General features: G+C 46.8%; 1 protein-coding gene across 4 annotated transcripts in view; it reads right to left on the reverse strand.

Annotated features, from left to right (window-relative positions):
- Positions 1–26957, reverse strand: part of rreb1a (ras responsive element binding protein 1a) — a 54563-nt gene that overhangs the window by 11046 nt on the left and 16560 nt on the right. Inside the window, exons 2-12 of one of the 4 annotated variants that reach the window (XM_012925195.3) lie at positions 17847–17939; positions 10576–10668; positions 10277–10499; positions 9524–9593; positions 8581–8670; positions 7656–7819; positions 4581–4722; positions 4350–4495; positions 1408–1597; positions 1029–1322; positions 77–536 (exon numbers count right to left, since the gene is read on the reverse strand). In XM_012925195.3, the coding sequence (XP_012780649.3) occupies positions 77–536; positions 1029–1322; positions 1408–1597; positions 4350–4495; positions 4581–4722; positions 7656–7819; positions 8581–8670; positions 9524–9593; positions 10277–10499; positions 10576–10666 (1870 nt within the window). In that variant the 5' untranslated portion in view covers positions 10667–10668; positions 17847–17939. Of the gene's footprint in view, positions 1–76; positions 537–1028; positions 1323–1407; positions 1598–4349; positions 4496–4580; positions 4723–7655; positions 7820–8580; positions 8671–9523; positions 9594–10276; positions 10500–10575; positions 10672–17846; positions 17940–26957 lie in introns of all 4 variants that reach the window. The other 3 variants (XM_004572873.3, XM_076888566.1, XM_004572872.4) reach the window with 3 other exon arrangements.

Consider the following 26957-nt stretch of genomic DNA (forward strand, 5'->3'; position numbering starts at 1 on the left):
AGAAACAGTCGGTGAGCGTCGGGATAAATCTACTTTCAGAGGCTTGAGTAATAAACCGGCTCCAGCCAGCACCCACCGTTAGCACCGCTGAATCCTGGAGCTTTGGCCAGAGGTGGGAGTCCTATCTGATTTGGTGTGGTAGTCGCCACTTTCAGGATCTGCTGGATATCTGCCAGCTCCATAATCCCAGTACCGCCTGCCTCTCCGGGCTTGACGCCTGACGAAGCGGCGCTGGCTGCGGTTGCGGTCCCGTCAGGTTGCAGGAGGAAGCCGGTGGGGAAGGGCTGCAGGGACAGCAGGCTGAAGGCGTCTCTCTGGGAGAGGCCCTGCAAGGCCGAGCCCGGGGCCTCCAGCAGGGGGATGCTGAGGGCCGTCAGACCGCTCACGCTGAGCCCCAGAGTCAATCCCAGACCTCCAGACAGGTAGCCTGAAGCCGGCTCCTGGGGGAGGCTGGAGGACGGAGGCTCCACGTGTATCACCTTGATGCTGTCCAGGTGGGCCTGATGGATTTCGTCATCCGTGGGACCAGCGTTCACCTGAGGGACACAGAGAGGAAACGTGCTGGGTTAAAAGATCACACGCACACTTTTTTAAAAATCAGTCTTTTAAAGACCGCAGAACAAAAAAACAAAAACTTCTTTGTAAAAACATTTGTACTAGTTGGGTTAACATTCGTAAAGTTGACGCACAAGTTCAGCCAGGAAGTCATGGCCCTGCTTTCCCACGCTATTAATCTCAACGCTGACATCATCACTCTCGTCCAATCCTCTTCTCCCATCAGCCTCTGCTTGGCGTGGTTCTGCTCTCTGTTTTTCTCCCTTTAAGACTCTTTTGTGGGACCCACCTCATCCAGAGCTCTATTCAAGCCACCGCCAGCATTTGGACTCCTGTTCTAAATCCCATCACATCCTGTCACCAATCCTGATCTGTCTGCATTTTGTTCTTTGGCACTGAAGTATGCTTATTTCAGTTTGTGCTTTTAATTTGAAAGGTCCACGTGTGTGCCATGTTTTTACTTCCAAACATACCTTAGAAACGTGCTGAAGACCCAGCCCTTCCAGGAAGTTGGACTGCTCTGCAGGCAGGGCTTCTTGGTCTGCGTCCTGCTGGTCGTTCTCAACCTCGTTCTCTGCAGAACCTTCTCCTTCCTCCTTCGCCTTCTCTGCGGTATCCTCCGCGCTGGTGGTGGCGCGTTTGTCGGGGTGAGAGTTGGTTTTATGGAGGTCCAGGGCTGAGCGAAGGGGGAACGCCTTGTCGCAGGACTCACAGACGAACCGGTGGAACTTACTGATGCATCGTCTGAGATTCGTCTCACACCAGACCTGGAAGAAAAACGGCGTTAAAACTCTGAATCCCGACATTTCGATCCAGGAAGCGATCCACGGGAACACGGTGACGGATGAACACCTGTGCAATGTGAGGAAACTTCTTGCAGGAGAAGTCAATGAAGGCCAAGTCATTGAAGCCGGTGGGGATAGAGGGGTTGCTCTGGATGAAAGGGCGGCCGCTGGGGTCCTGGGGGAGGAGCTTATGAACCCCCGCATTGTGACGCAGCAAACCACGGTGGGTTCGGAAAGAAAGGCAACAGAGATCACACCTGCAAACACAAACACAGAAGAAAATGCTGCCTGAATGTGAGGCAATAATTCAAGACAGACTTGAATCAGAAAAAACGTCAAATAATCCAAAATATTTGGTCACTGAAAAACAAGAAAGCTCCTCCCACACATGTTAGCAGGAATCTGGTTTTTCTCTGTGAACTTCAAACAATCATCAGATTGACTAACGACTGGAAATATCCTGTTAGTCATCCGCTCGGAGGGTTTAAATAGTGAGTTTGTTTGTTTTAAGAAGATGGAGAGGAGAAGTCCTCGATGTTTGCCCAGAAGAAGGAAAAAATGTTTTCATTGTCCTTCATTTTTGCATTTTGAAAAACCTCTGAACTCCCGCCACCAGGAGGCGACATCTCTCCTTTTTGTTTGTGGGGACCAGCAAGCTGACAAAGAGGAGGTGATGACATCATTTCGTGCCTTCCTGACTCTTGTTTTTCCAGTTTGAAGGCGCTCACTCACGAAGCTCGTGCTAAAGTTTGTGTGAAACTTTGAAGCCAGCAGAGAGGATGTGATCTTTGAGCTGATTCGTGCTCGTCCGTCACCTTTTCACGGAGGACTACAGACACAGCTTGATACGTGGAAATCACACCGCTGGTTATTCAGCGGGTTAAAGACACACACGTGCAGGAAGACAAGTGTGTGTGTGTGTGTGTGTGTGTGTGTGTGTGTGTGTGTGTGTGTGTGTGTGTGTGTGTGTGTGTGATAACCCGGTGTTGGTCCGGCTCTCGTTAAGCGCTGAGAGGACAGCTGCCCAGTGTCTGCCGCAGTCACACACTCTTATCACATCGTGTGTGTGTGTGTGTGTGTGTGTGTGTGTGTGTAATCCCCTCAGTTACGCTGTCAGAGGATGGTGGGGGTCTGCACCATATGTGGAGCAGCACTTGTTGAACTCCATCAGTCAGACCTGCACCTCCGCCCTCATCCATCCGAGCGTCTGTGTAACAATCAGCCCACTGGTGAAACATCGATCACTGTGCTGCTGACTGTCATCGTTTTAAGCAAAACAACTCCAGTGTTTCCTGACCCTTCAAAGTAATCACGTAAAAAGTCTTTAGAGGTCTTTATGTTTTTATTACATGAAAACATTGCAGTGCTGAGGTGACGGCGTTCAACAAGCACGAATCATGTTTACGAACTACAGACTGCGTCTCGCTTCGTGTTGTGACAAACCTCCTTTTTTAGAAACTTTAGATGGTTAGTCGTTTCTTCATCGATCGATCGAACAAAGAGACCAAAACCATGGCCTGAAACAGGAAGCTGGAGCAACACGGTGCCTCCTGTGTCTGCGCTTGTGCCTCTACAAGCTCACTTTCATCTGATTGGTCAGCTTGAGGAAGCCTGCTGAGGGGCAGCTGCCACTGCTCGCGTGCTGTGTGAGCATGCCTGAGACGAGGCTGAGAGCGGCCTGAGCGTTCGACCTGACTCCCAAATCGAGGGGTGCAGACCCCCAAGTGGGCGGCGGCACTACTGCAGCTACAAACTGATGTTAAACTAATACAGACAAACCGTGTTGTTACTCCTGAACATGATGCAGGAGGCCACGCCTTTGTCACAGACACAGTCTGTAATCACCGACCTGCAGCCGAGGCGGTGATGTGACGGCTGCTCGTCGTCTCGGAGGTTTCACATTCCCTCACGCACTTCAACACCTAAACACCACCTTTTTGTCTTCGTCTGGTTTTAATGTGACCGAACATCCACCCATCATCCTGGGTGAGGTGAATTACGCTCCATCCTCCTCCATCCCTGCAGGGTACTCGATCCTCTTACCGGCTGATTAGGGAGGATTTACAGCTAAATATTCTCCTTCCTCCATAACAAGCTCAGCGCTGCCCGCTCGCCTCCTCCTCTCCCTCATCACAAACATTCTGTGCTTCCTTTCTTGTTTCCTTAGAGCTCTCCATCCTTCCTTTAACCTTTCTTTCTGTCTCATATCCATCCTCCTTTCCTTCTCTGCTCCTTTCTTTCCTTTCCTTCCTTTATTCTTCTTTTTCTTCTCTTCATGTCCTGCTTTTATATTTCTTTGTATCCTTCCTTCTCTTTTCCTTGTCTCCTTTCCTACCTATCTGTCTGTCCATCCTTACGTCCTGTTCTTTCTTCCTCTTTTGAACTTTATTAGTATTTTATAGTTTTCCCCATTTCCTACTTCAGTTCTGCCTTTTCCCATAGTTCCTCATCAGCTTTCCTTACTTCCTTCACTGCGTCCTTCCCTGTCTTTTAGTGCCACTCTTGGATGTTTCTTCTTCTTTACTTTGCTTTTCATCCTTTTTTCATCTCTTTCTTGTCTCCTCGTGTCCTTCACCTTGCTTTATTTCTTTACATTGATTCCTAATTTTCTCTTTCTTCTTTTCCTCCATGTTAAACTTTGTCGCTGTTGTGTTGCCATAGTGACAGATGTTCCTGGTACATCCTCCTTTTTCACTTCTCTCTCTCTTTTCCCCAGTGTTTCTCTGCCTCCCTCGTCCCCTCTCCCAGCCGACCATCGTCCAGATTCATGAACAAACTCTTAATTTGAAAGGTCGGATAAGTACAGAGTGTCTGAGAGTAAAGTTAAAAAGTAACCAAGTAAATGTACTCGATGAAAGGAAATGAGGATAGGACAAAAGGGGAGGAATCAAGGAGAGAAGCCAGAAGGGCAAAACCATTTTAAAAGAGGAGACAAGAAAAGGAAGTAGGAAGGAGAGGAAACGAGCAGAGGAAAGGTGAAGAAGAAAGATGGAGGGGTTAAGGCGGTACCTGAGGGCGGTGTCAGGGTGGGTGTCCATGTGCGCGTCCAGATCCAGTCTGGAGCTGCAGGTTTTGAAGCAAATGGGACAGGGCAGAAGCTCCTCCTCCGAGCCGCGGCCCGCCACTGCCTCGTCTGCCGTCGCGTCCTCCGCCACCTCGACACACAACAACTTGTTATCTCCCTTAACCGAACAAACCCCACCCCTTCCTGATGGCCGACGCTCCCGTTGGTGTTTTTACCTTCTTGTGGGGCGGCTCCTCTCCGTTCTCCTCCTCGAGGCCCTGCCTCCTCTTCACGGATGGACGGCGGCGTTTGGTGGGAGAGGGGGGGCTGATGGGGAGCAGGCCGCTGGCTGGGTCCTTCTCGTGAATCTTCATGTGTCTGAAACAAGAAACGAAGGTAGGTGGCGTTTACCTGCATGCCATCAAAAGACCTGCGGAGTCATCGTTAATTTAACGAGGAACGCCGGGAATTCTGGGAAAGCCTGACGAGAGCTGATACCAGTCAGTGGTCTGGGAGTGTGTGGGGATACAGGAGGGGGCGGAGCTACAGCAGCCAGCGAGACAGTGCGTGAAAGTGTGCGTGCGTTTGTAAAGGTCATCAAGGTCACAAGATACAGCAGTGAAGAGGTAAGGAGGAGAGGAAAGGAAATGTGAGCAGGAAAGGAAGTAAGGACAGATGAGAGGAAATAAGGAAAAGGAAATAAAGCAGAAAAAAAAGGAAGAAACAGCAGAAAAAATCTTTAGGAAGGAAAGGAGACGAAAGGAGGTGACATCAGGAGGAGACGAGGAGGTGCTGTGAGGTAATGAGTGTTTAGGACACACAGGCAGGTGTGGGGCTGAGGAGCCCGCATCTATAAATAGGTGTCAGGCAGCGAGCTGGACGCCCATAAGAGGTCCTCACACTCAGTCAGCAGATCTGAGAGCAGCTGACAGGAAGCTGCTCATTAACCTATCAGAGGAGAGGAGAGAGGAGGCGGCCAACCAGAGAGCAAAGTCTGCTCAAACCGCACTGTGGCCCTGCAGCCGGCCAATCAGAGCGCAGGAAACCTGCCCAGTCAGCTGACACACAATCCTTATCACCCAGTGTGTGTGTGTGTGTGTGTGTGTGTGTGTGTGTGTGTGTGTGTGTGTGTGTGTGTTGCAAACAGCTGCTGAAGTCCACATATCAACACACACACCAGAAACAGAACAAGGAGAGAAGGAGAGGAAACAAGTAATGAAAGAAGCACCGGGGGAGGAGCAACGGGAGCAAACAAGGAAGGGAAGAAGAGGTGATAACAAGGAATCAAGGAGAAAAGCTAGGAAACAGAAAAGGAGATAAGGAAATGAAACAAGGAAAAAAAGAGCAAAAACAAGAAAGAAAACAGAAACAGAGGAAACCTGAAAACGAGGAAGGAGGAAACAGGAAAGTAAATAGGAAGAGAGCAAACTCCTCCTCCTCAGGTCGTCTCCCTACAAACTGGAGTGAAGCAGCTTCAGAGACAAAATGGACTCTGTTTCCTCCTCTCTGCTCGTGTGAAGCAGGAAAATCTCTGAGAGGATGCTCCGCTCCTCCTCCTCCTCCGCTCAGTTTGCATTGTAAATCAGCGCCTCATCCGTCTCTCCGCGCTGCTCTTTGTGCTCGCTTTCCCGGGCTCGGAGACTCGACAAACCGGCCCGTCGAGTTTCCGTAAAGGTGGATTTTGTGAGTCATAGAAAACCCCGCGTGCCTGAAGGGAGCACGTGTTTTTGTCTTCTGTTAGACTTCAGGAAACATCGAGTGTGAGCGGTGATGGAGAAACTGGAGCGACAGCTGATTCCTCTCATCGCATTAGTTCAAAACAAAAACACTCAAACAAGAACAAAGTCTGCGCCCGTAAACACTCACACATGACTGCAGCTTTATGCTACAACAAAGCTCTTTCATCCAACTGCTGCCTGTCTGCAGACACGCGCTCCTCCGCCTCAGCTCAGGCGCTTAAAGACATTTCTGCTGCTTTAAAACTCAGAGCAGCTCAAAAACAACGCGAGCACAGGCAGAGCCAGCAAAACTGAAGCAGACATGATGACACAGGGAAAAACGGCTGCGACACCCAGCAGATCTGAGAGCTTCTGTCGGCCTACAGTCATTCCTTCCTGCCCACAGCTCCTCATACCATCGCTGAGAGCGAGGACGCAGAGACAGGCCGACATCTGTCAGGCTCAAAGCAACAGGCTGAACAACAATCCTCCAGCACGCACCGCAGAGCCTCGGCTAACGGCTCAGCGCAGAGCTCCAATTACTCTTCAAAGTCCAAACAACGCGGCTCACATGGAACAAAAGTTGATTCTTTTCAAAGTAAAGTCTGTAAAAACTTACAAAAACTTACTAGGCTGCTTTAAAGGCGCAGCTTTTCAAAATAAAACGCAGTAACAGTGTTCCCATGTAAAACATGTCTAGTTATTGTTATTACAAATTATTATTACAAATCAGCTAATACATGTTCAATGCAGCGTGCCATCCCTGACTTCTCTCTTTCTTGTAAAGTTTCAAAATAAAAGCCCAATCAGGTAAAAATAGCCTCAGCTAGAGGCTAGCTAAAAATAACTCAACAAATATAAGCCTGAAGAACAGGAAGGATGCTTTGGAAAATGTGCGAATGACGATTATTATTAAAAAATAAAAAAGTATCTGAAATACTCCATTTCAAAATAAAATGCACATCGACCTTATAAATATTAGCATCTGCACTTTTACACTTCCTCTTGTAACGTCTGGTTTGGTGTTTGTTCTGATGCAGACTCTGGCTAACGAACACACACACACACACACACACACACACACACACACACACACACACACACACACACACACACACACACACACACACACACACAGACCTACGCCCAGTCATTTATTTATCAGTGATGTCCAGCCTTCACCATCAGACCAAACAACCTAACTGTAGCCTGCGTGTGTGTGTGTGTGTGTTTATATTGGGGTTGGGTTGTTAAAAGTCATCTTCCAACTTCCTGTGTAACCCCCGCCCCCTCTCCCCCACACACACACACACACACACACACACACACACACACTAGGAGTTTGGTGGTGTTCTCCCATGACGGTTGGCTGGTGATCATGTTAAACTCCAACTTCCTCCCCCAGAGTTTGTATGGTGTGTGTGTGTGTGTGTTAAGCAGTGACACTGACATAGATTTTTTAAACTCTTAAAGTGTGGGCATATATGAGGTCGATGTAATCCAGATGTTTGCCTCTGCATGTTAACTCGAATGAGGTGCTCGTCTCCGATTGGCTGGCAGGTAGCAGGACGTGTGTGTGTGCGCTCTGATCACCTGTGCATGTTGCCGTTGGTGGTGAAGGTCTGGCCGCAGACGTTGCATTTGTAGGGCCGCTCGCCGCTGTGGACCAGCATGTGTCTGTCGAGCGACGAGGCCGAGCTCAGGCATTTCCCGCAGATGCTGCAGGAGTGATCCGTCGCTCCGGCGTCGGCGTTGTGCTGCGGGACGTAAGGCACGCTCAGAGTTACCTCGTTTTTATGAGCGGTCACAGAGCAGACGTGTATAATGTTTGACAGTGTGGACGCGCCCCTTCAAAATAAGAGTCTCATCACACAATAGTGGTACCCCAGTAAAAAACTAAAGTCCTAAAGAATAAAATAATAATAAAACGCACATGTAGACACCGTGTGACCATTTATTTATATAGCAGCTGCTGTTTTGCGTCTGCTGAACTCACCTTCAAAATAAGAGCCTCCTGGCTGTATAGTAGCCTGATTTTCTAATGTCACTAGACATGTGTTGGATTTAAGTAGAAGTAAAATCCTGCAGTAACCTGGTAACAGACTGTTGGCAGGATATTGGCGAGGCCATCAAAGATCTTAAACATGCTATCCTTTCAAAATAAAATACACATCTAGGAATACACGGGAAGCAGACATACTTTATTCTGAAAAGTTATTATTTGGATTTTACTTATTTGGGCTTGGACACATCAGCCTGACTTTAAGGAAAAGAATGCTTTGTAATATGTTGAATTTTCAAGATAAAAGCCCCAAAAGTTACCTGTTTGAAAAGCATAATGCTATTGAGTAAAATAATGCTTTGAAATATGTTCATAACAGAGGCTGCCCTTTCAAAATAAAATTCTAATCTATACCCTGCTTATAAATCGAGCGGCAGCAGCTTTGACACACAGAAGGTTTCTCCTGAACATCTTCAGTTATTTCTTTAGCATCACGTCACAGCGGGGTGTGTTTACCTGTCTAATGTGCATGGTCAGCTGGTGCTGTGTTTGACAGTTCTTGTCACACAGTGGACAACAATAAGATGAGCTGTCGTCTTTGGTGTCCTGAAGGAAAGGAAAACAAAGATCAAAGGTCATCCAATCATGAAGCTACAAACTGTCACATGACCCGCGCAGCACTTAGACTCACACCTGACTGGTTTCTTCTTCTTCTGTTATATTTAAAACATGCTACCACAAAAACCAGGCTGAAATAACCAAATCACAGTGATCACCACAGTCAAAACATTACAGCGCGTGGGTCACATGACGGCGCCGGCTGGACCAGGCTTCACCCCGTGGAGCATGTTTGTGGCTTGACAGCTGTGTCCAGATGTGGGCTGAAGTGGCCCAAGTTTGACCCGATGACCTAATGTCAGCCGATGCCTCACATCCAGCTGCAACACCAACCGAGCGGCTGCAGAGCTGCACACACACAAATCTGTCTTTCTATCATCGTGGGGACCCGTGCTAATATAATGATTTAGGGGGACTCATGTTATCGGGATTCATTCACAGACAGACGGCCCTAAAACAAAAGGCCTTGATGACCTCTTTGAAGGTGCATCAAATTGTGAAGACCCGAGGCAGACGGCTAAATGTCCTCACAGTCAGGCCTCGTCTGCTCATCATTCTGGGAGGAAACGTTGAGAAAACAATCTCTACAAATTACTGCGCGCGCACACACACACACACACACACACCCTCCACTCAGAGGCAGCGCTTTCCTTTTCCTGCTGAACCACAGGAAGTTCTGACGCGGCGTGGAATGCCAGCGAGCGTGATGGGAGAGGAGAAACAAACCACAGTGACGAGGCAGAAAAACATGAAAAGGAGGGAAGAGGAGAAGCTGCACGTCCTGCTGTGGGCAGCAAAGGCGGAGGCCGGGCCAAAGCGGCGCGGTCGAGGTGTCGCGTACCTGGTTGCGTCGTGCGTTGCGACCGGGAGGGGCTCGCATGGCTGCCGTGAGGGACTTGCTCGGTGAAGGGCTTCAAACGGAGAAGAAGACAAAACATTTCACACATAAATAAAAAGTTTCAAGAGAAACAAAACAGACTCAACAGCTTCCTTTTGAAGAAGGTGTTTGGTTTGTTCCTGCTTTACAAAAAGAATTTGGTGAATTATGTGCAGAATCTGTTTAATAAGCAAGCGGCTTCGTTCTGTTTGGTTTCCATCCTGATGGGGTTTATTCCTCCAGAGGAGGTGGGGCTGTTGTCATGTTTCCTGCTGTGCTTCAGTGATTTTAATCCCGCCCGGAGCGTATGCGAGTAATTACACTTACAGCTGAAATGACCTCCTGTTGTTCTGTGAGCTGTCATTTAAATCCTGTTAATTTCTTTACATTTTGTCCTGTTGAAAGCAGCCGAGCTGTCTATCAGCACTTCCTGTTTGTGACGAATCTCTCAGGATTGCAGCGATGCTGAAGGAAACTTTAACAGCTGCGTTTGGCCAAATCTTATTCAATGCCGTTGACTTGTCCTGCAGACGTGTCTGGCAGCATTTCGTCCTCCACCCACAGATGTTAATCTGGAGATGTAGCTCTGTGGACACCGTTTGACTCACACGTGCAGAAATGAATTCAGGTTTGAAGCTAAACATCGACTTCAGCTCATCATCTAAACTTTTAACTTTTCAAAGTTTTTAATCAAGTCTGAAAACTGTCTGTAATCACCTGGGGGAGGGGCCGGCGGAGGAGGAGGCTGAAGGGGCTCCACTCCCACCGTCTCCGCCGTTAATGGTCCCTGTTGCTGACATCACTGCTGACATCATGGCATTAATGGAGGAGAGGTCTTCTCCTCCACCTCCCACGGTTCCTCCACCTTTGTCTCCGTTCTGTAGTTTCGCTCCTCCGCTCGCCACCTCCTTTGCTCCTTCCATCACTCCGTTGATCGCTCCTGAAGAGCAGCATCGCTGACTGTTATTACTCTGTTAGCTAAAACCATTAAATGTTCACCGGGGTTTGGCGCGCACCTTTGAGGGTTTTGTGCGTTTTCTCCTCCTCCTCCGTCAGCTCAGTGTTGGCTCCTCCCCCTTCCTGCCGCTCCTCTGTGGAGTTCTCCATGACTGCTGCAATACAAACACACACTATTAGAGAGTAACCATCCTGTAACCCGTCCCACCAAAGTCCATTTAAAGACGTGTGCGTTTAAAGCTGCGATGCATCAGCGAGTGCGTGCAGACCCGAGCGCCGCAGCACAGTAAACAAAGGCTCGGCTGATTGTTACAAACTCCTCTGTCAGTTGGGGACATGAGGATTTTGAGTGGTGTGTGAAGGCTGACTGAGATTAGAATAGCACGGGAGCTCAGCTCAGCTGGAGTTTCTGGTTTCACTGAAGAAAAGCTTTCACAAACCCTGCGAGTGCTGCACAAGTGCTGCACAAGTGCATGCACAGCAAACCTGAGAAAGATCTTTTAAAAAGAAGCAGTCTGGAGAAAGGATTCAGTTAAATGTACGGTTTTAAGCACTGCTGTGTTCCTGAGTTTCTGATTTACTTTGACACTTACAGGCTTCACAAAGAGAGACGGCAGAGGAAGACGCTCCATCTATGAGCAAACAAAAGCAGCTCTGGCCGAGCGCCCACTGGACCAGAGGGGGCCAAACGTGGCTTTGCAGCCCTCACACCTGTTTCTACCAGCCAGAGCGACATATGAGGGAGAGATGGAGGGACGGAGGAGGAGGAGGAGAGAAGGGGCACTTCTGCTTTTTGCAGAGAGGAGAAGACGAAAGCTAATTACAGTTTCCTGTCTGCCCTCAGAGGAAGAAGCGCTCCAGAGCCGGCCACTTCCTCCTGCAGCTCAGAAAGAGGCTGCGCGTGTGCGTGTGTGCGTGTGCGTGTGTGTGCGCGTGTGTGCGTGCGTGTGCGTGTGCGTGCGTGTTGGACATTCCTAGTTCAAAAAAGGAGGAAGTGAAAGAAGCAGCGACTCCTAAAAATGATGAAAAAGCCAATGGAGGCCCAGGCTGCAGTCAAACGCCTCCATCAGCCCGACACTAGTTGGCGCGTCGCAGAGTCGCGCCACTTCAGGGTTACCCTCCCGCGGTGGCCATGTTTGTGGCCAGCAGTTGAGTCACGCTGACATCACATCCTCGTCAGCGGCGCTCTTCCTGATTTTGGCACAGCGAGTTGCACCACAGCATTAAACCGTTATTGTAATGTACCTGCAGGGCAGCGCCGTTATTTCCACAAACATTCACAGGCTTTAAACGCAGCAGCTTGTCCACATTTTATCCTGTCCTCGTAAAAAACAGAGTGGGAACAAATGGAAAACAACTACTCTGGTATCTAACGACGACCTTAACAAGGAGTTTAAAAAACAACCATCTTTATGTGGTCGTTAACACAGATCTGACAACGTGAGCGCGATGACTTTACTGCACAGATTTCACGTCTCTGCAAATGAAAACAGCACATGAAGCAAAACCAAAGAAGAAGAAAAGGAGAAGAAAAGAGAAAGGACGAGTGGAACGTGGCGAGAGAGCGCTGACAGCTGGCAGCGAGCGCGCCGTGTTTCCACTGACCTCTGAGTGTATCACCGCTCCTGCATGACACGCTCTTACATGGCCACGGCAGGTGCACGCGCGCACACACACACGCAATCGGACGCTGTGATTGGCTGCCAGAGTGCTCGGCCAGCACTTTTTACAGCCCGCAGAAACGAACGGCAACAGATGGCTGTGAGAGGAGAGGCCAGAGGAAGCTGGGAAAAAAGGATGGAGAAAGATAACCCTCCCAAAATCAACCGTCCTAACCCGGCTGCTCAGAACGCTGCAAACCGAGAGACGGCGCCAACACGTGCAAGTGTCAATGCAACACGTGTCGCAAAGAAAAATAGTAAATAAAAAGGAGTCTGCGCCAAAGTTTTACAAACATCTACGACGATGTTTAAACCAGTTTAAAAGGAACGGTCCCTGAACGCAGCACGAAGTCTGAGCACTGTGTGTGTGTGTGTGTGTGTGTGTGTGTGTGTGTGTGTGTGTGTGTGTGTGTGTGTGTGTGTGTGAGAGAGATGGCTGATGTTACTACATCTGTTCCCAGCCATCATTCTCACACACACACACACACACACACACACACACACACAGCTCTGACATCCTGACATTCTTCCACATCCATGCAAAAGCAGAAAAAGGTCACCGTGCTGGAGCCACTGAGCATGAATGTATCTGTACGTGTGTGTGGGTGTGTACTCGTACATCTGTCATTGTAAGGACCATCACCCTCTTTTGACCTTAGGAGGACGCTGTGGCAGTGGCACACTTTCAACTCTTTTAACTTCAAAGGTGCAGTCACATGACACCTACGCAGTGCACCCCTGATAGGGTACAGCCCTTTCAGTTCATTTCTGTGCTTTTCAAATTTGTTGTGAAAGCAAGAATGTCATAAAGTTTTTACCAATGGAGTAATATTAATTTCTGTCCCTATTTTAGGTATTTAACCAGCAGAATTAGTTAAGTCTAACGTCAGTGATTTCACGTCATGAACCTCCTGCTGTGCACCAACTGTGTGAAGATGTAACCCAGTGACAGACGGTAATTAAAGAGAGAGGGTGGACACAGCACAGGATGGATGTGTGGGGTAGAGAGGTAAAGGATGTAAACGAGGATTAAGAGCATCCTCTCTGTCCTTGTTTCTTTATTCACTTTGAAAACTAGGAAGCAGAAACATGCAAGTTTTATAATTTTACTACAGATAAGTCTGCATGAACTTTATGTTTTAACCTTCTGATATAATCCAGTTTTTACCTTGTGTTAACAGCTAATGTTGGCTAGCATGCCTTAGAGCAGGGGTGTGCGATCTCAGTCCACGAGGGCCGGTGTCCTGCAGGTTTTAGATGTGTCCTCAAACCAACACAGCTGATTTAAATGGCTAAATTAGCTCCTCAACATGTCCTGAAGTTCTCCAGAGGCCTCGTAACGAACTCATCATGTGATTCCGGTGTGTTGACCCAGGAGATATCTAAAACCTGCAGGACACCGGCCCTCGAGGACTGGGATTGCCCACCCCTGCCTTAGAGGCTCTGGCACTAAAGTTATCATCTAGCATGATAAGAGGCTACTTCACCAGCTTCTTTCTTTTATGATAAATACCTGTCACAAGTTTATGAAGTCTAAGTCATAGATAATCTCCCTCTCTCACACTAGCTATGTTTCATGGGATTAGCCTAGCAGCTGCAATTATTAATCTCAGACAGTAATCCCCACCAACATATGAATTCATTTACTTGTATTTTTTGTAGTTTGTATATGCCTAACAGTACTAGTGAGTTAGCTGCTGGTGTGAGCAGCCTCGTCTGTGTTCATTTTCCTGAATTCACTAGGTAAATCAAAACGGCCCAACTGTAAACTGCTGTTAGCAAACATTAGAAACCTTATCTAGCATCAATTAATGGACACAAAGGCAAGAGGAAAGCAGACTGTGCCATGGTCAGCTCTCTCCTCTTCCTCCTTTTTCTAACCTTTTCCATTTGTATTTATACCACTGTGTTTTTGTATCTGTGAGTCGGTGTCAGCTAACAGTCTGTGTTTAGCAGGAGAGATGTGAGCAGAGGGATGGAGGGATGCATGGGCAGATAGAGAAGTGAGAGAGGGGGAGGACAGGAACCAGTCACCATATGTTGGCTATTTATTACACCTCCCTAAACTGTCACTCTCCCTCCATCTATTCATCCATCACCCTCTCGGCCTCATTCAGAACAGCACTGCAACACTGTTTATCTAAACGGAAGCGACTTCGCTTATTTCTAGCAATACATTCTTATTCTGGAACTGCAGTGTTGTATATTTGCACGATTAACAGTTAAAAATAAATATCTTGTGCTGCGCCTTTTATAGCAAGCAAGATCCACAAAGGCTGAAAATGTTCGCTTGAATTAGCCCCAAGTGGACATTAGAGGAACTGCAGCCATTGGTGCATCTGCGTTTGCTTCATTTTCAGCGCACATTAGCACCGGATGCTCGGCAGCGTTAGCGCTGATTATCTAAGAATACCAACGCTGTGATGAAATACGGCGCTGGCTGCAGCGTGGAGCGGTCAGGGCTGCCTCTGTAATGCTGCAAATGTCCTTTTTTCTAAACTCACAACCTTATGATCTAATGCATAATCTACTGGGCAGGTTCCCGACAGGAAATACTGGGATGATTTCCAACCTTGTGACAGTGATGGAGAGAAGTGCTATTCATGGGAATTCACCAAACTCGTAGGAGAAACTGAAAGAAAGTCAGAGCCTCTTTATCTCTTTCTGTTTCTGCGCTGGTTGACCACAACAGGAAGTTCACACTCACGGGAGTCACAAGAGAGCGTTTTGCTGCTTCCCCATGTGCGCTCGCAAAGAGAGAGATTGATGGGCATTCTCGCTCGCTCTTGATGACCCCCCTCCCCTCCCGAGCCTCCATCTAACACTCAGCTGCCATCACCCATCCTCCACCGCTCCGCCGATCCCGACGTTCCTGTTTCCTCGCTGCAGAACTCTGCCCAAACTTGTTAACGCACACTTGTGAAACTAAAAGCTGAATATCCCAAGGCAGAGATGACTTTCTCTGAGCTGCATGGACAAAAGCATGTCGTGCGTTGCCTTCTTTCTAAAAACATGACCGACTTTCAGTGCAGATGTAGACAGATGTTTATTTGATCTGAGCACAGCCACGCTTCATCAGATCTACACAACTTCAGCCCAAAAAACACTGATTTCAAAATATTGCTCAAGTGTTCACAGAATTTCCAGAAAATTGGCAAAAAAGTTCTAAATTGGACATCAGCGAGCGCCTCCATGCTGCTTACTGCTAATATCAACATTTAAAAGCATCAAAATAAACAGGCGCCAGTTTTTAATGTCAAGGCAGCAACTTTCCCACCTCAATGAAGCACAAAAGCCGTGTTTGTTGAAGAGTTGACTTGAACCCAAAAGCACAGAGGTCTTATTCTTTACACCCAGGCACCACATGCAGCCCCACTTTATGTGAGCGGCCCCTTTTGTAATCGCCACACAGCGAACGGTTGTATCACGGGAGGATTTCAAAGGAGTCATGGAAGCAGGGGCGTATATAAGAGTTTTTAGATGGGGTGGCACACGCCCCGATTTCTAAGGGGGGGGACCCAGAGCTGAGTTTGAAAGCAAAGCAGAGTGACGTCTGGTGAAAATGATTTTAAACCTGCGCTGTAACAAAGTAGCTGCCACACTGAAACTTGACTGAACACTAATATTTACGTCTTTAAATCCGATTATCTTTTATCATTCTGATGAGTTTGTAGCTGTAACAAACACAGCAGCTTCCAGTGCACGTCACTACATTACAGTTTTATAGTTGGACCTGCAGTGATGTCTCGAGAAGAAAAAGGTGACGTGGACCCCCTGACCCCCCCGTATATACGCCCATGCTTGCACTGACATGGCAGCGCAAATCTGGGGTGGCACCAGAGGTGGCCAATCAGATATCAGTAGAGGGGGTGCCATCCCAGGACACCATGTTTATATTTAAAAACATGTCAAACATCCCTAAACACTGACAGCATGTCCACAGCCTTTCAGAGACGTTCTCCATCAGTCTCCACCTCCTCCTCCGTCGGCCTTTTACAAACTGTTTCTAACTCCTCTTCCTCTGCTCATCTCCCCTCTCTGCCTGCTCGCTGCCCTCCAGCTCGTTACACATTGACTGCTTCCTCTGTGTGTGTGTGTGTGTGTGTGTGTGTGTGTGTGTGTGTGTGTGTGTGTGTGTGTGTGTGTGTGTGTGTGTGTGTGTGTGTGTGTGTGTGGAGTTTAGACCCGGCGTGATAAAGTGTTGAGATAGCATCGACGGTGTGTCGGCTCCACTGTACAGCATACCGCAGCCGGCAGGCAGAGCGGGGGAGGGGAGCGTCTCAGCCAACCACCGAGCACGCTCACAGTGGAAAATGTCTGCAGCTCTCAGCCAATCAGGAAGCAGATTCCTCAACACATCCATCCTCCCGTGTGTGTGTGTGTGTGCGCTGCCCCATCTTTCCCCTCCTACCAAACACTTCACCCTCTGATGTTTCACTATAAAGATCTTTAACAAATTAAAAAAAAATAAATACATTTATTTGTTTCTAATGTGATATTTAATGTTTTACTTTGTGTCATTATTATCGTCACGCTTCAAAACCTTTGAAAGCTGTCAAACATTTAATTTTAAAAAAGAATAACTGTAATATTATGGTAATTAAACTTTAAATGTTAGTTAAAAAAGATTATTTTCTTAAGTACTAATAATACTTTCATAGTTATTGGAAAATAAATGTTTGTGTATTAATACAACATCATTAATTACATAAAAACACATTTTAGTAAGAATTTATTATCAGAACATAGAAACTGTTTCCATGTTCTGTTTTTATTCCCTTTTAGACTTGAAGTAAATTAATGTCCTTCATACATGTTTTAAAAGAACAAAACAACATAGATGTAACTGACATGCTTAATTATATATATTTATTTAATATAATAGTTTTTAAAGTACTCGAATCGCTTTCATTTCCATGTTTTTATTCTTTTCTGACTGATGCTTCAATTAAAACTTTCTCTGTGCCACTTCACAACAACAACAACAACAACCAGGTGATGACCCCGTACGAGCAGCACTGTGTGACAGTGGGGAGGAAAAAACCTCCAGCAGAACCAGGCTCAGGGAGGGCGGGGCTATCTGCCCAAACACCAATCACACTGACAGTATCTTATTATGTAATTTCAACTCAGTTTGTTTCCTTTGATGTTTATTTATTGAGTTTTATTTGTGGTTCTAATGTTTGTTTGTAAAGCCTGGTTATCATCACTGTCACAGACATTAAAGGAGCTTCAGGAGCTCGTAGGTTCATAATAAAGTGGTGAAACCAGGCTGGACACAGAGAGAAGACTGAAGAGGCGTTTATGAAAACGTCCAACCTTCCGTCTCCTCGGAAAGCCGGAAAACTCGCTGAAACATTTCCAGGAGCAAACACATCTGGAATCAGGTCTGAGTGCGAAAACGCAAAGCGCTGACAGGGACAGAGACGGCCAAACGCCATGCAAGCTGAAGCAGAAGCCACTGAAACAAAGATGGCGGACTGTGCCACGAGAAACAGGAAGAAACATTCATTCCCAGAGCTACCAAAGAGGCGGAGCCTGGAAGCGTTTACAGGTGAGCGTTTAACTTCAGGTGGATGAAAGATGGCGAAACAATGAGGAGGAGCAGGAGGAAGGAGGTGAAGGTGGCGGTGGGATGAAGATGAGAAAGGAGGGAGGAGCATATTTACCCGTCTTTTTCGTAAAGCAACGCTCGCTCGAATCTGTCTCGGGGCGGGAGGGGGCGGGGTTTGTTGTGTGTGTGTCTGCAACCACTGCTCACACTGCAGGGAGGAGAGCACAGAGAGACCATCAGTAACACAAACACACGTTTACACACAAATACAGAAACAACAACAGGCAGACAAACTTGTAAAAAACAAGCACCAAGTTTGGATGCACCAGCGTGAACGTGTGGACTCGATGTGTTTCCACAATAACACAAATATTCCCCTTTTCACCAGTGCAGCTAAACTGCATTCACTTCTATTATCATTGGATCGTTTTCTGTTTAAAGCTGTAAAACTACGTCTGCAGCAGCTCACAAGCTGCAGTTTGTAGAAACGCTGGTTTTATTTGAAGTGTCCACCCTGAGGAAGGCCTTTATCCACACCCACAGTGGGCTGTGTCATTACTGTAATTAGAGTTTTCATTTATCAGGTTTTCACTGTTTAACGTTTTACCGTAAATACTGGAATACAGCAGAGTGCTCACTTAGCATGCTCACATTTTATTAGGCTTTTGTACTGAGCGTACACGGCTCCTGTTGCCGTGACGATAATCACAGATTTCACTACAATAGAAACAGAACTACATCTATTCCCTCGATCATACTGCTGCGGTTTACATCGTGGAATATACATTCTGGCCGAGCTCGAGAGCGCCCCCTGTGGAAGAAGAAACAGCCCCCTGATTTCACCCAAACAATTTAAACAGTGAAAATGTATCCGCCCACAGCGAGCGTTTCCACGGACACGCGCCATGTTTTACTGTTTCGAGACTGTAAACGCTCGCGTCCACATAAACAAAGTAAACGATGCAGAAACAACACACAGAGCTGCAGGGACGCAGAGGTGAGCGGGCTCAGAGTCTGAGTCACACTCGTCATTGCACCGCCTCTGACACACACACACACGCACGCACATGCACGCACGCACACACATGCACGCACACACACACACACACACACACACACACACGCACGCACACACACCTTCAGGTCCAGCATTACAAATAAAAAGCGAGTACAGAGGTCAGTGTGCTGCATTATGTGCTGATACAATCACGGCTGCCAGATAACACAAAACACAAACTGAACTGTGGAGGCGCCATCAAGGCCCAGAGTGGCCCGGTGCATTATGGGTAACAGAAAGATACCTGCTATCTGCTGATATCTGCCCGCAGCAGTGACGTTTGTCAGGACATTTTATTTTTTATTTACAGCTTCAGAAATAAAAAAGTGCAGAAGAAGAAACCCAAAGGAAACAGAGGCTTAACTGAGCCGCCCAAAGACGCTAATCTGTCAGACAGGGCGAAGCGAGGCTACGGTAAGGGAGGGCGAGACAAAAAAAAGACAAAAGATATGCTGGAAAGGAGGAAAGATGGAGGGATAAGAGGGATGCAACAGGCTGCACAGCTCAGGGACGTATTTACGGATGGAGGGATGATGGAAGGGGGCAGGAGACAGAGAGAGAGAGATTAAGAGCTTAACAGGGTTGGTAAGACCAATTAGGAGGCAGCTGAGACTGGAGGTGAGGAGGATGAGGGAGGATAGAAAACGTCTGCACCCGCATCACCGACAGAGAGAAGTCTGCGTTTACAGGAAGGCGAGGAAGGCGAGGATGCAGAGAGCTAAATACATGTAGAACTAAATATCAGTACAAGATGTCCAAAAATATTTGTTAATGTTAAAGCATCAGTGCTGTGAGCCAAGAATCACCTTGAAACCACGAAAAAATGAACAACAGAGATATTCTGAGTGTGGATTTATTCAGTTTTAGAAAAATAAGTCTGTAACAGATGACTTCCTGAGCCAGCAACGAGCCAAGAATGGTTTTGAAACCAAGGAAAGGTGAAAAATGTGATTATTCACAGGCTGTCCTGTGTGAAGGCTTTGAAAAATAAAGCCGAATTCACCTTTAGCACATCCTGCATCCTGCAAAAGTCATCTCACGTTAATCGGAGAGAGCTGCACGTGTAGGAAGTCCGACCCCGGGCCCATTTTTGTATGCATGTCTATTTTTTCTTCCACAACACAGAAGCAACAGACAGAAAGGATTAAAGAAAACGAGCATTTCTCTAGCTGCTCACTTTAAAATCAAGCCATCGTGAGCTTCACAAACAGGTTTTCTATCTGCTGCTGAGGGCCTGTCGTCAGTGTTAATGGGCTGAGTATTGTTGCAGATAAAGGAGGTGTAAGCTGATACAGGGAGGTGCCACGGCTCCCACCTAAACTAGGATTTATCACCGTGTTCCCCCACCACCATACAAAGCCCCCGCTAAGCCAGCAGCTAATGAGCTAGCCCCACTAACTCACTTTAGCTTTGTTCTGCTGCAGACACAGCCTGCTGCATTGTTTCTAGCTTTGCAGCACTAAACGGCTCCGCGCGGCTTAAAACTGGAAACCAGAGCTGCCAGCACTGTTAATACCAGCAGGGTCAAAACTTTAGGTTAATAAATATAAAGCACATAACGACTATGAAACGATACACAGGCCCTGATGTGAGCGAGATGCTAGCATCAAGGCAGAAGCTAATCTTCTAAGACAACTCTTTCATACTTTGAAACTTGCCTTTGTATCCTTTTAAAACAAAACACAAGCTCCTAATGATTCATTAACACCCACATTAACTGTACATGCTAGCATCATGCTACATGCTAACAGCAGACAGTTTTCATCATTGAACTATAAAACTGTAATGTAGTGACGTGCACTGGAAGCTAAGTTAAAGAGATCTTAGATTATACATGATTTAACTTTAACCCATGCTAGCCAAAGTTTCTGTTTTTATCTTGTTAGCATCATAAGTAAGATTAATAAACTAAAGGTTAATGTGGTTTTATAGACAAACTCAAAGTGACATCTTTGTTTTAATGATTACTAATAATAACAATAATTTAAAAAATATCTTTGAAATAAAATACATGATATAAATAAACTACATGCTACTGTGCTAACATGTTAAAGTGCAACAGATGATGCAGTTATGTTAAACAAAGGCGATGTAACGAATTAACAACATTAATGATAGTATTTTTATAAAGCCAAACAGGCACAGGACTACAGAGTAGCATTAGCATCTCGTACTCAGTGTCAGAGATACTTCACATGAACCTCATGCTAGCATGTTTAAATTTGCTTTTTACCTTTACGTAAAAATTAGTCATTAGCGTAAAAGGAAGTGACACGTAGCTTTTACATCACGCTAAAAGAGGAAATATGATCTTTTCGCAATATATAAATACCCCTTGGTAGTACCTAAAAAACGTACCCCTTATGAGGTCCTAGAGCCAAAAATCAACCACGCCATAAAAAGTGCTATAAAAAGATTATACATTAATATTTTATTCCACTTTAAATTAGCCAGTCTTTTAGACCTACTTCTCCTTGAAATATTCATGTCAAGTTTTAATTATATTTCGCGGATTTTAACCCTTTATATCCCGGTTTTGTAACATGATCGCACGGCCGTTTTTGGCGAAAAAAAATGAAAAAATTAAATATTTTCCATAAAATACATTTGAAAGTTATATTTTATTGTACTTTTAATTAGGCCTTTGGATGGACCAAAGATTGGCACCAACAGTCATTTCGATCGCCTTTTATTTTTTTTGCAGGAGCGCATTTCATAAAATGCACACACTATCGGTCCCAATCGACCACGCCCAAAAAAGTGCTATAAAAAATGTATAAAATAATATTTTATTCCACTTTAAATTAGCCAATCTTTTAGACCTACTTCTCCTTGAAATATTCATGTCAAGTTTTAATTACATTTCGCGGATTTTAACCCTTTATATCCCGGTTTCGTCACATGAGCGCACTGCTTTTTTTGCCCCAAAAAACATAAAACTTGAATATTTTCCAAAAAAAACATTTGAGGTAATATTCAATTGTTATTATAATTAGGCCTTTAGATGGACTAAAGATTGGCACCAACAGTCATTTCGATCGCCTTTTTTTTTTTTTTTTTTCAGGACCAGAAAATGGTCTCCAGGCGGCAAATGCTCCTCCTCTAGGCCGAAATAAGTGCATTCTTGCCGGGGTAAGTCGCGACGATTACCGGGGCACGATCACCGGGGACTCATTTTTGCAGCACACACATCCGATACCACGTGACAACAAATACGTAATTTCCTGTTGACTAAAGAAAAAAAAAAAGCACCCTCATACGTTCCTAGGGGCCGAAAATGGTCCCGCCCGATCAGCGGGCGAAGCCGCTGCTGCACGCCAGAAATGAGGCTTCATTTCCCGCAGGTCTGTCCAAGAAGCCCGGTGGCCAAATAAAAAAATTACAATTCTAAGGTCCTGACTACAGAACAAAAACGAAACTTAAGCCATCGCCACTACGTTAATGGTAATAATTGTGCAGTGAAAAATAGCGTTTATAATGGGTTTCAATGGGGCGATTTATGGCTTTTGGTACTCATGTGGATGTCGGTTTTTAGCTTAGCCACCTTAAGCTAATCGAATAAACGGAGACGGCAATTCTAAAGAAAAAAAAAAGAAAAAAAAAAAAAAAGGGTTGGGAGGTTTGGCTATATTCTATTCAACACAGTGAAAATGGCCTAATATTAAAAAACGCTGTGGATGATAAATGGCCGTAGGTACTACCAAGGGATACAGTGCACCACAGTAGCATTTTTTATGTTAGCATTAACAGCTAGCATGTAAACTTCGGAGATTGCCATGTTGATGACGCTGATTCTTTTAATAAAGTCTAAATATAAATTGTGAAATTAGCTTCATTTTCAGGTTAGCATTAAGCCTTTGCACTGCTTGGATTTTGATTCGTCAACAGTCATCCATCCATCTTCCAGTTTTATGTTTTAGCAGAACTTAACCAATCCAGGGTCTGCAAACAGCATCATGTGATTTTCCTAAAAGTAACAAACTGCCTCCAATTACTCAGCAAGTCTGCATTGAAAATAATCAAGTTAAAGCTGATCAATCAGGCCACGGCACCGGCGTGTTCTGGTTAGAGCGCGTCGCAGAGTAACTGGGTTGACTGGGAACAGAATGTGAGCCGTGACAAACGCACAAACACCCGAGGAGGAGCCTGGTGATGATGCTTTTAACTGTGTGCGAGCAGGCCAGCGGCAGAGCGGGGCCCTGTAATACACTCTGATGGTAAAAATAACTCGCCGAGCGGGACGAGGAATGCGTGCGCTGAAGAATGCCGCTCTGCTGACGGGTGACAGGCATGGACAAGTGCAGAGGGAGGCGAGAGAGGAGGGGAAACACCTGAGAGGCAGAAACCTGTACCAGTTCTCGAGAAAAGGAGGATTAGATAAGAGTGAGAGTGCAGTTAGACGAGAGTCACCGTCAGCCTTTGTGCACGTTTTGGAAAATTAAGCAGAATTTGCTGTTGGCACTTCCTGTTTCAACGAGCTAAAAACTGAATAAATGTGAAGCTAACGTAGAAACGTGACTATTGTCAGGCAGCTTCTGCTGAGACACGTCTCTGCTCCTGCGTCCCCGTAAACCTTTCTGACCTCATGTGTCTGTCCTCACATTTATCTCTTGGAGTTTGTTTTGTGTCATCTTTTGTTTTTAGCGGTTTATGTCTCAGTTGTGTCGTTTTCAGCCTTTAACGTATCCGTTCGGCATCCTGTGTCACGTCTTTGCTGTTATCGTTGAACGCCGGAGGTTCGCTCGTGTTTACTCTGCTGGAAACACGTTCGGTCTGCTGCTGTTTGCTTTGGGACGATGTCCTCGGGTGTCACTCGGGCCTCTGAACGAAGAAACGGGGCGTTTCGTTGAACTATTTCACAACCTGCGCTCGTGTGGCGGGGATGGAGCGGGTCGAGAGAGAGAGAGAGGATCCACAGGGTGTGGAGGAGAAAACAGGAAGTGAGAAAAGAAGAAGAAGAACCCGAGAAAGAAGCGAGCGCCTGAGACAGAGAATCCAGTCAGACCAGACGAGCCGCTGCTCATCCCGCACGGACGCTGTAAACTTTGCTGCACCCTGATTGGCTGGTGGCCCGCCACCCTCCGCGTAACCTGACGACGGATAGGCTCCCGCTGCCGCCTCAACCTCCACCCTCCTCTCTCCCTCCCTGCATCCTTATCTCCTCGGATGAGTCAGTGCACGCGGTTACTGGTTAACTCTGAGCTTCAACGCTCTGACTGAGAGCGTGATGGAAGCAGCGCTCCAACCGCAGCGCGCGCCGGCGTCTGCCCGTCATGACGCTGCAGTATTACTTCCTGTATCCGAGCGAGAGAAGGCATCAGCTGACTGCTGATGAGGAGTATGAGAGAACGCACGGAGCATCTTTCTCAGCCGGCTGCGATTGTGCGCGAGGAGACGGGCTGTAAATGCGCTGCCGCCCGGCCTCCCACACAAATACCAACACAATAAAACACGCCTCGTTTCAAACGCTCGTCTTTGGTGCTCTTCTTCTTTCCCTGTTTCACGGCTGATCGTTGTAGGTTTACGGCCCAGAAGTTTCTTCATTTGCATCTTAGATTTGTGCTTTTTGGTTTGTAGTGTTTTGCATCGTATGGTTTTTGTTTTATTTCCAATCTTGTGTGATTTTGTTGCCCTCTCTTGTATTTTTAAACCCTTCTGCATGTTCATCGTCCCCGTTGTCACTTTAGCATTTTGCTTTCATTGTTTTTGTCACGTTTTTATGGGTTTGATCTCTTTTTCCATGTTTTGTTTCATTTATAATTTTAGAACTTGTTTGGTCCGATTGTAGTCATTTAGACTGATGATTAAACTACAAACACCAGACTGCCACTGATGCTTCATCCTGTCTAACCTGAACACAAAGACTGGACCCTCCCGGACTGTCCTCCATCTTTCTTCTGTAATTACAGACATGGTGTGTGTGGGGGGGTTGCGTGTTGAGCAGCTGTCTCTCACACACACACACACACACACACACACACACACACACACACACACTTAAACAGGTGTTGGAGACAGCCAGCGGCCTCTGCTGTGAGAGCTCCATTCATTCACACTAACAGATGCTAACCTGGTCGAGCTACGTGTGTTAGCAGATGCTAACCTGCCAGCTCTGTGCACTTTCAGCCAAACATTTGCACCGTTAGTGTCTTCAGCGCGACGGCGGCGAGCACATGTTAGCGTGTCATGCCGACACACAGCTCAGTGTCCAGTTTATTAGGCACAGCGGCGTCTGGTTCAGGTGGAGCTGTGATAGGATGCTTTGTTCAGGTGATTTGAAACATTTAGTTTTTGCATTTTTGTTGTTTTGTATGAAAACTTGTTACTTTTTTTTTTAAATGTAATCATTTTTTTCCACCTAGTTTTGTGTCGTTTTGTTCATTTGTGGTGTCGATTTAAACATTTCTGGTGTTTTTGTTGCTTTGCCTCACTCGTTTGACAAAATTCTCCATCTTTTTTTTTGCTGCACCCTGGAGTCCCCTGGAGTCTCCTGGAGTCCCCTGGAGTCTCCTGGAGTCCCCTGGAGTCTCCTGGAGTCCCCTGGAGTCTCCTGGAGTCCCCTGGAGTCCGTCTGCTCCTTATTTTCCGTCTTTTTGCGTCTCCTGGTTGTTGCCGAGCGTCTTGGTCTCATTTACTTAACAGGCTGGAGAACACGAGTCCTTCAGCTGAACTTTGCTCCCAGCTCTCAGTCTTAATGTTCAGCCAAACTGATCTAACCCGTCCTGACACACATTAACGCGTCCTTCCTCACACCCTCTAAACTTTAACTGCACTTTATTCTCCCTCTGAGCCGCCGAGCGTCTCCTCTCAGTCTCTCCTTCTCCCGTCTTTCCATCACTTCAGTCCTCCTCAGTCTCTCCGTCCTCACAGAGACGACTCCTCCAACATCCAGCAGTTGTCTCTCTGCTCAACAAGCAACACATTCATTGCACACACACACACGCGCGCACACACACAGCAGCTGGCGTGCACACACACACGCCGCCTGCTCACACAACTGGAAGTGTTACGTCTGCGTGTGAACAACACAAAAATGCACCCACACACACAGCCCACATATTTGCAGGCTGACAGACACTGGTGTGTGTTGGAGTGGGAGGAGGCGCACACACACACACACACACACACACACAGCTGGCCACATCCATAACACAGCAGAGGGTCGTGTGCTGCTCTCCCTGCAGAGACGAGCTGGTCTCCCGTTGGTTTACGGATGCCGGTCGAGATGTTCAGCTGATGACAGAAAAGTGAGCAGGTTTCAGCCCGAGCCCAACAAAATCACCGGCCCTCAAATCTTTCTCTAAGTGTACCGAATACTCTGATTACTCTGACTGTCCTGACCCGTTCCACACCTCTTCGTGGCCGGTTACTCTTTGTCGTGCCCGTCGTCCTTCTCGGAGCTCGCCGCCTCGGGCGCACGTGTATCGTTGCATTGTGATGTAAATCCTCTGCAGACGACTCGCCGTCCCAAAAACCAAACTGCTGTTCTGTGGCTGCTTCACGGTTCCATGTCAGAGCTCTCTGCAGTCTCACCGGGCGTTTGCTGCTTCGTGGCAGTTTTGGATCTCACGTCTTCATCTGAAGTTATTTCACATTTTAAAAGCAGTTTTTCTCCTCTTTGGTCTGTTTTCAGTCGTTTGACATTCTTTTTGTAATTTATGGCTCACTGATGATTCAGTTGGTTTGTTGGCCCCTTCGGGTCATTTCAGTTTTCTTTGCAACACTGTCTCAGTGTGTCCTGTGGTCTCTGAGAGCACGACTGTTGGTGCTGTCGTCCATCTAAACTGCTTGTTCTGTGTTCTGTCCTTTGCGGCCCTGACGGGACGCTACCTGAAGTCTGTTTATTCGTCCTAATTTAAATGTGTCCACACCCACTCAGGATAAAGGGGATAAAGGGGCCTGTTCGCTCCTGATAGGCCGTCCTGTCCTGGAAGGAGCCTGAAATGTGTTTACAGAGGCGAAGGTGGAGTGAAAGGCTCGCCGTCAGGCAGGAGTGGCGTCGTTCAAAGAAAGAAAAGAGAACAATGGGAGCAGACAGACGGGAAGGAAGACGCTCTGCTGCACGCAGACGAGCAGACAGACGGGTGAAAACGCCGTTTCTTTGTTTTCTGTGACTTTAACACGAGTAACAAAGGCGTTTGGGTCGTTGTCCCGGTCTACGATTCTGAC

The sequence above is a fragment of the Maylandia zebra genome, linkage group LG9, assembly GCF_041146795.1.
Source record: "Maylandia zebra isolate NMK-2024a linkage group LG9, Mzebra_GT3a, whole genome shotgun sequence".
In the NCBI taxonomy this organism is placed as follows: Eukaryota; Metazoa; Chordata; class Actinopteri; order Cichliformes; family Cichlidae; genus Maylandia; species Maylandia zebra.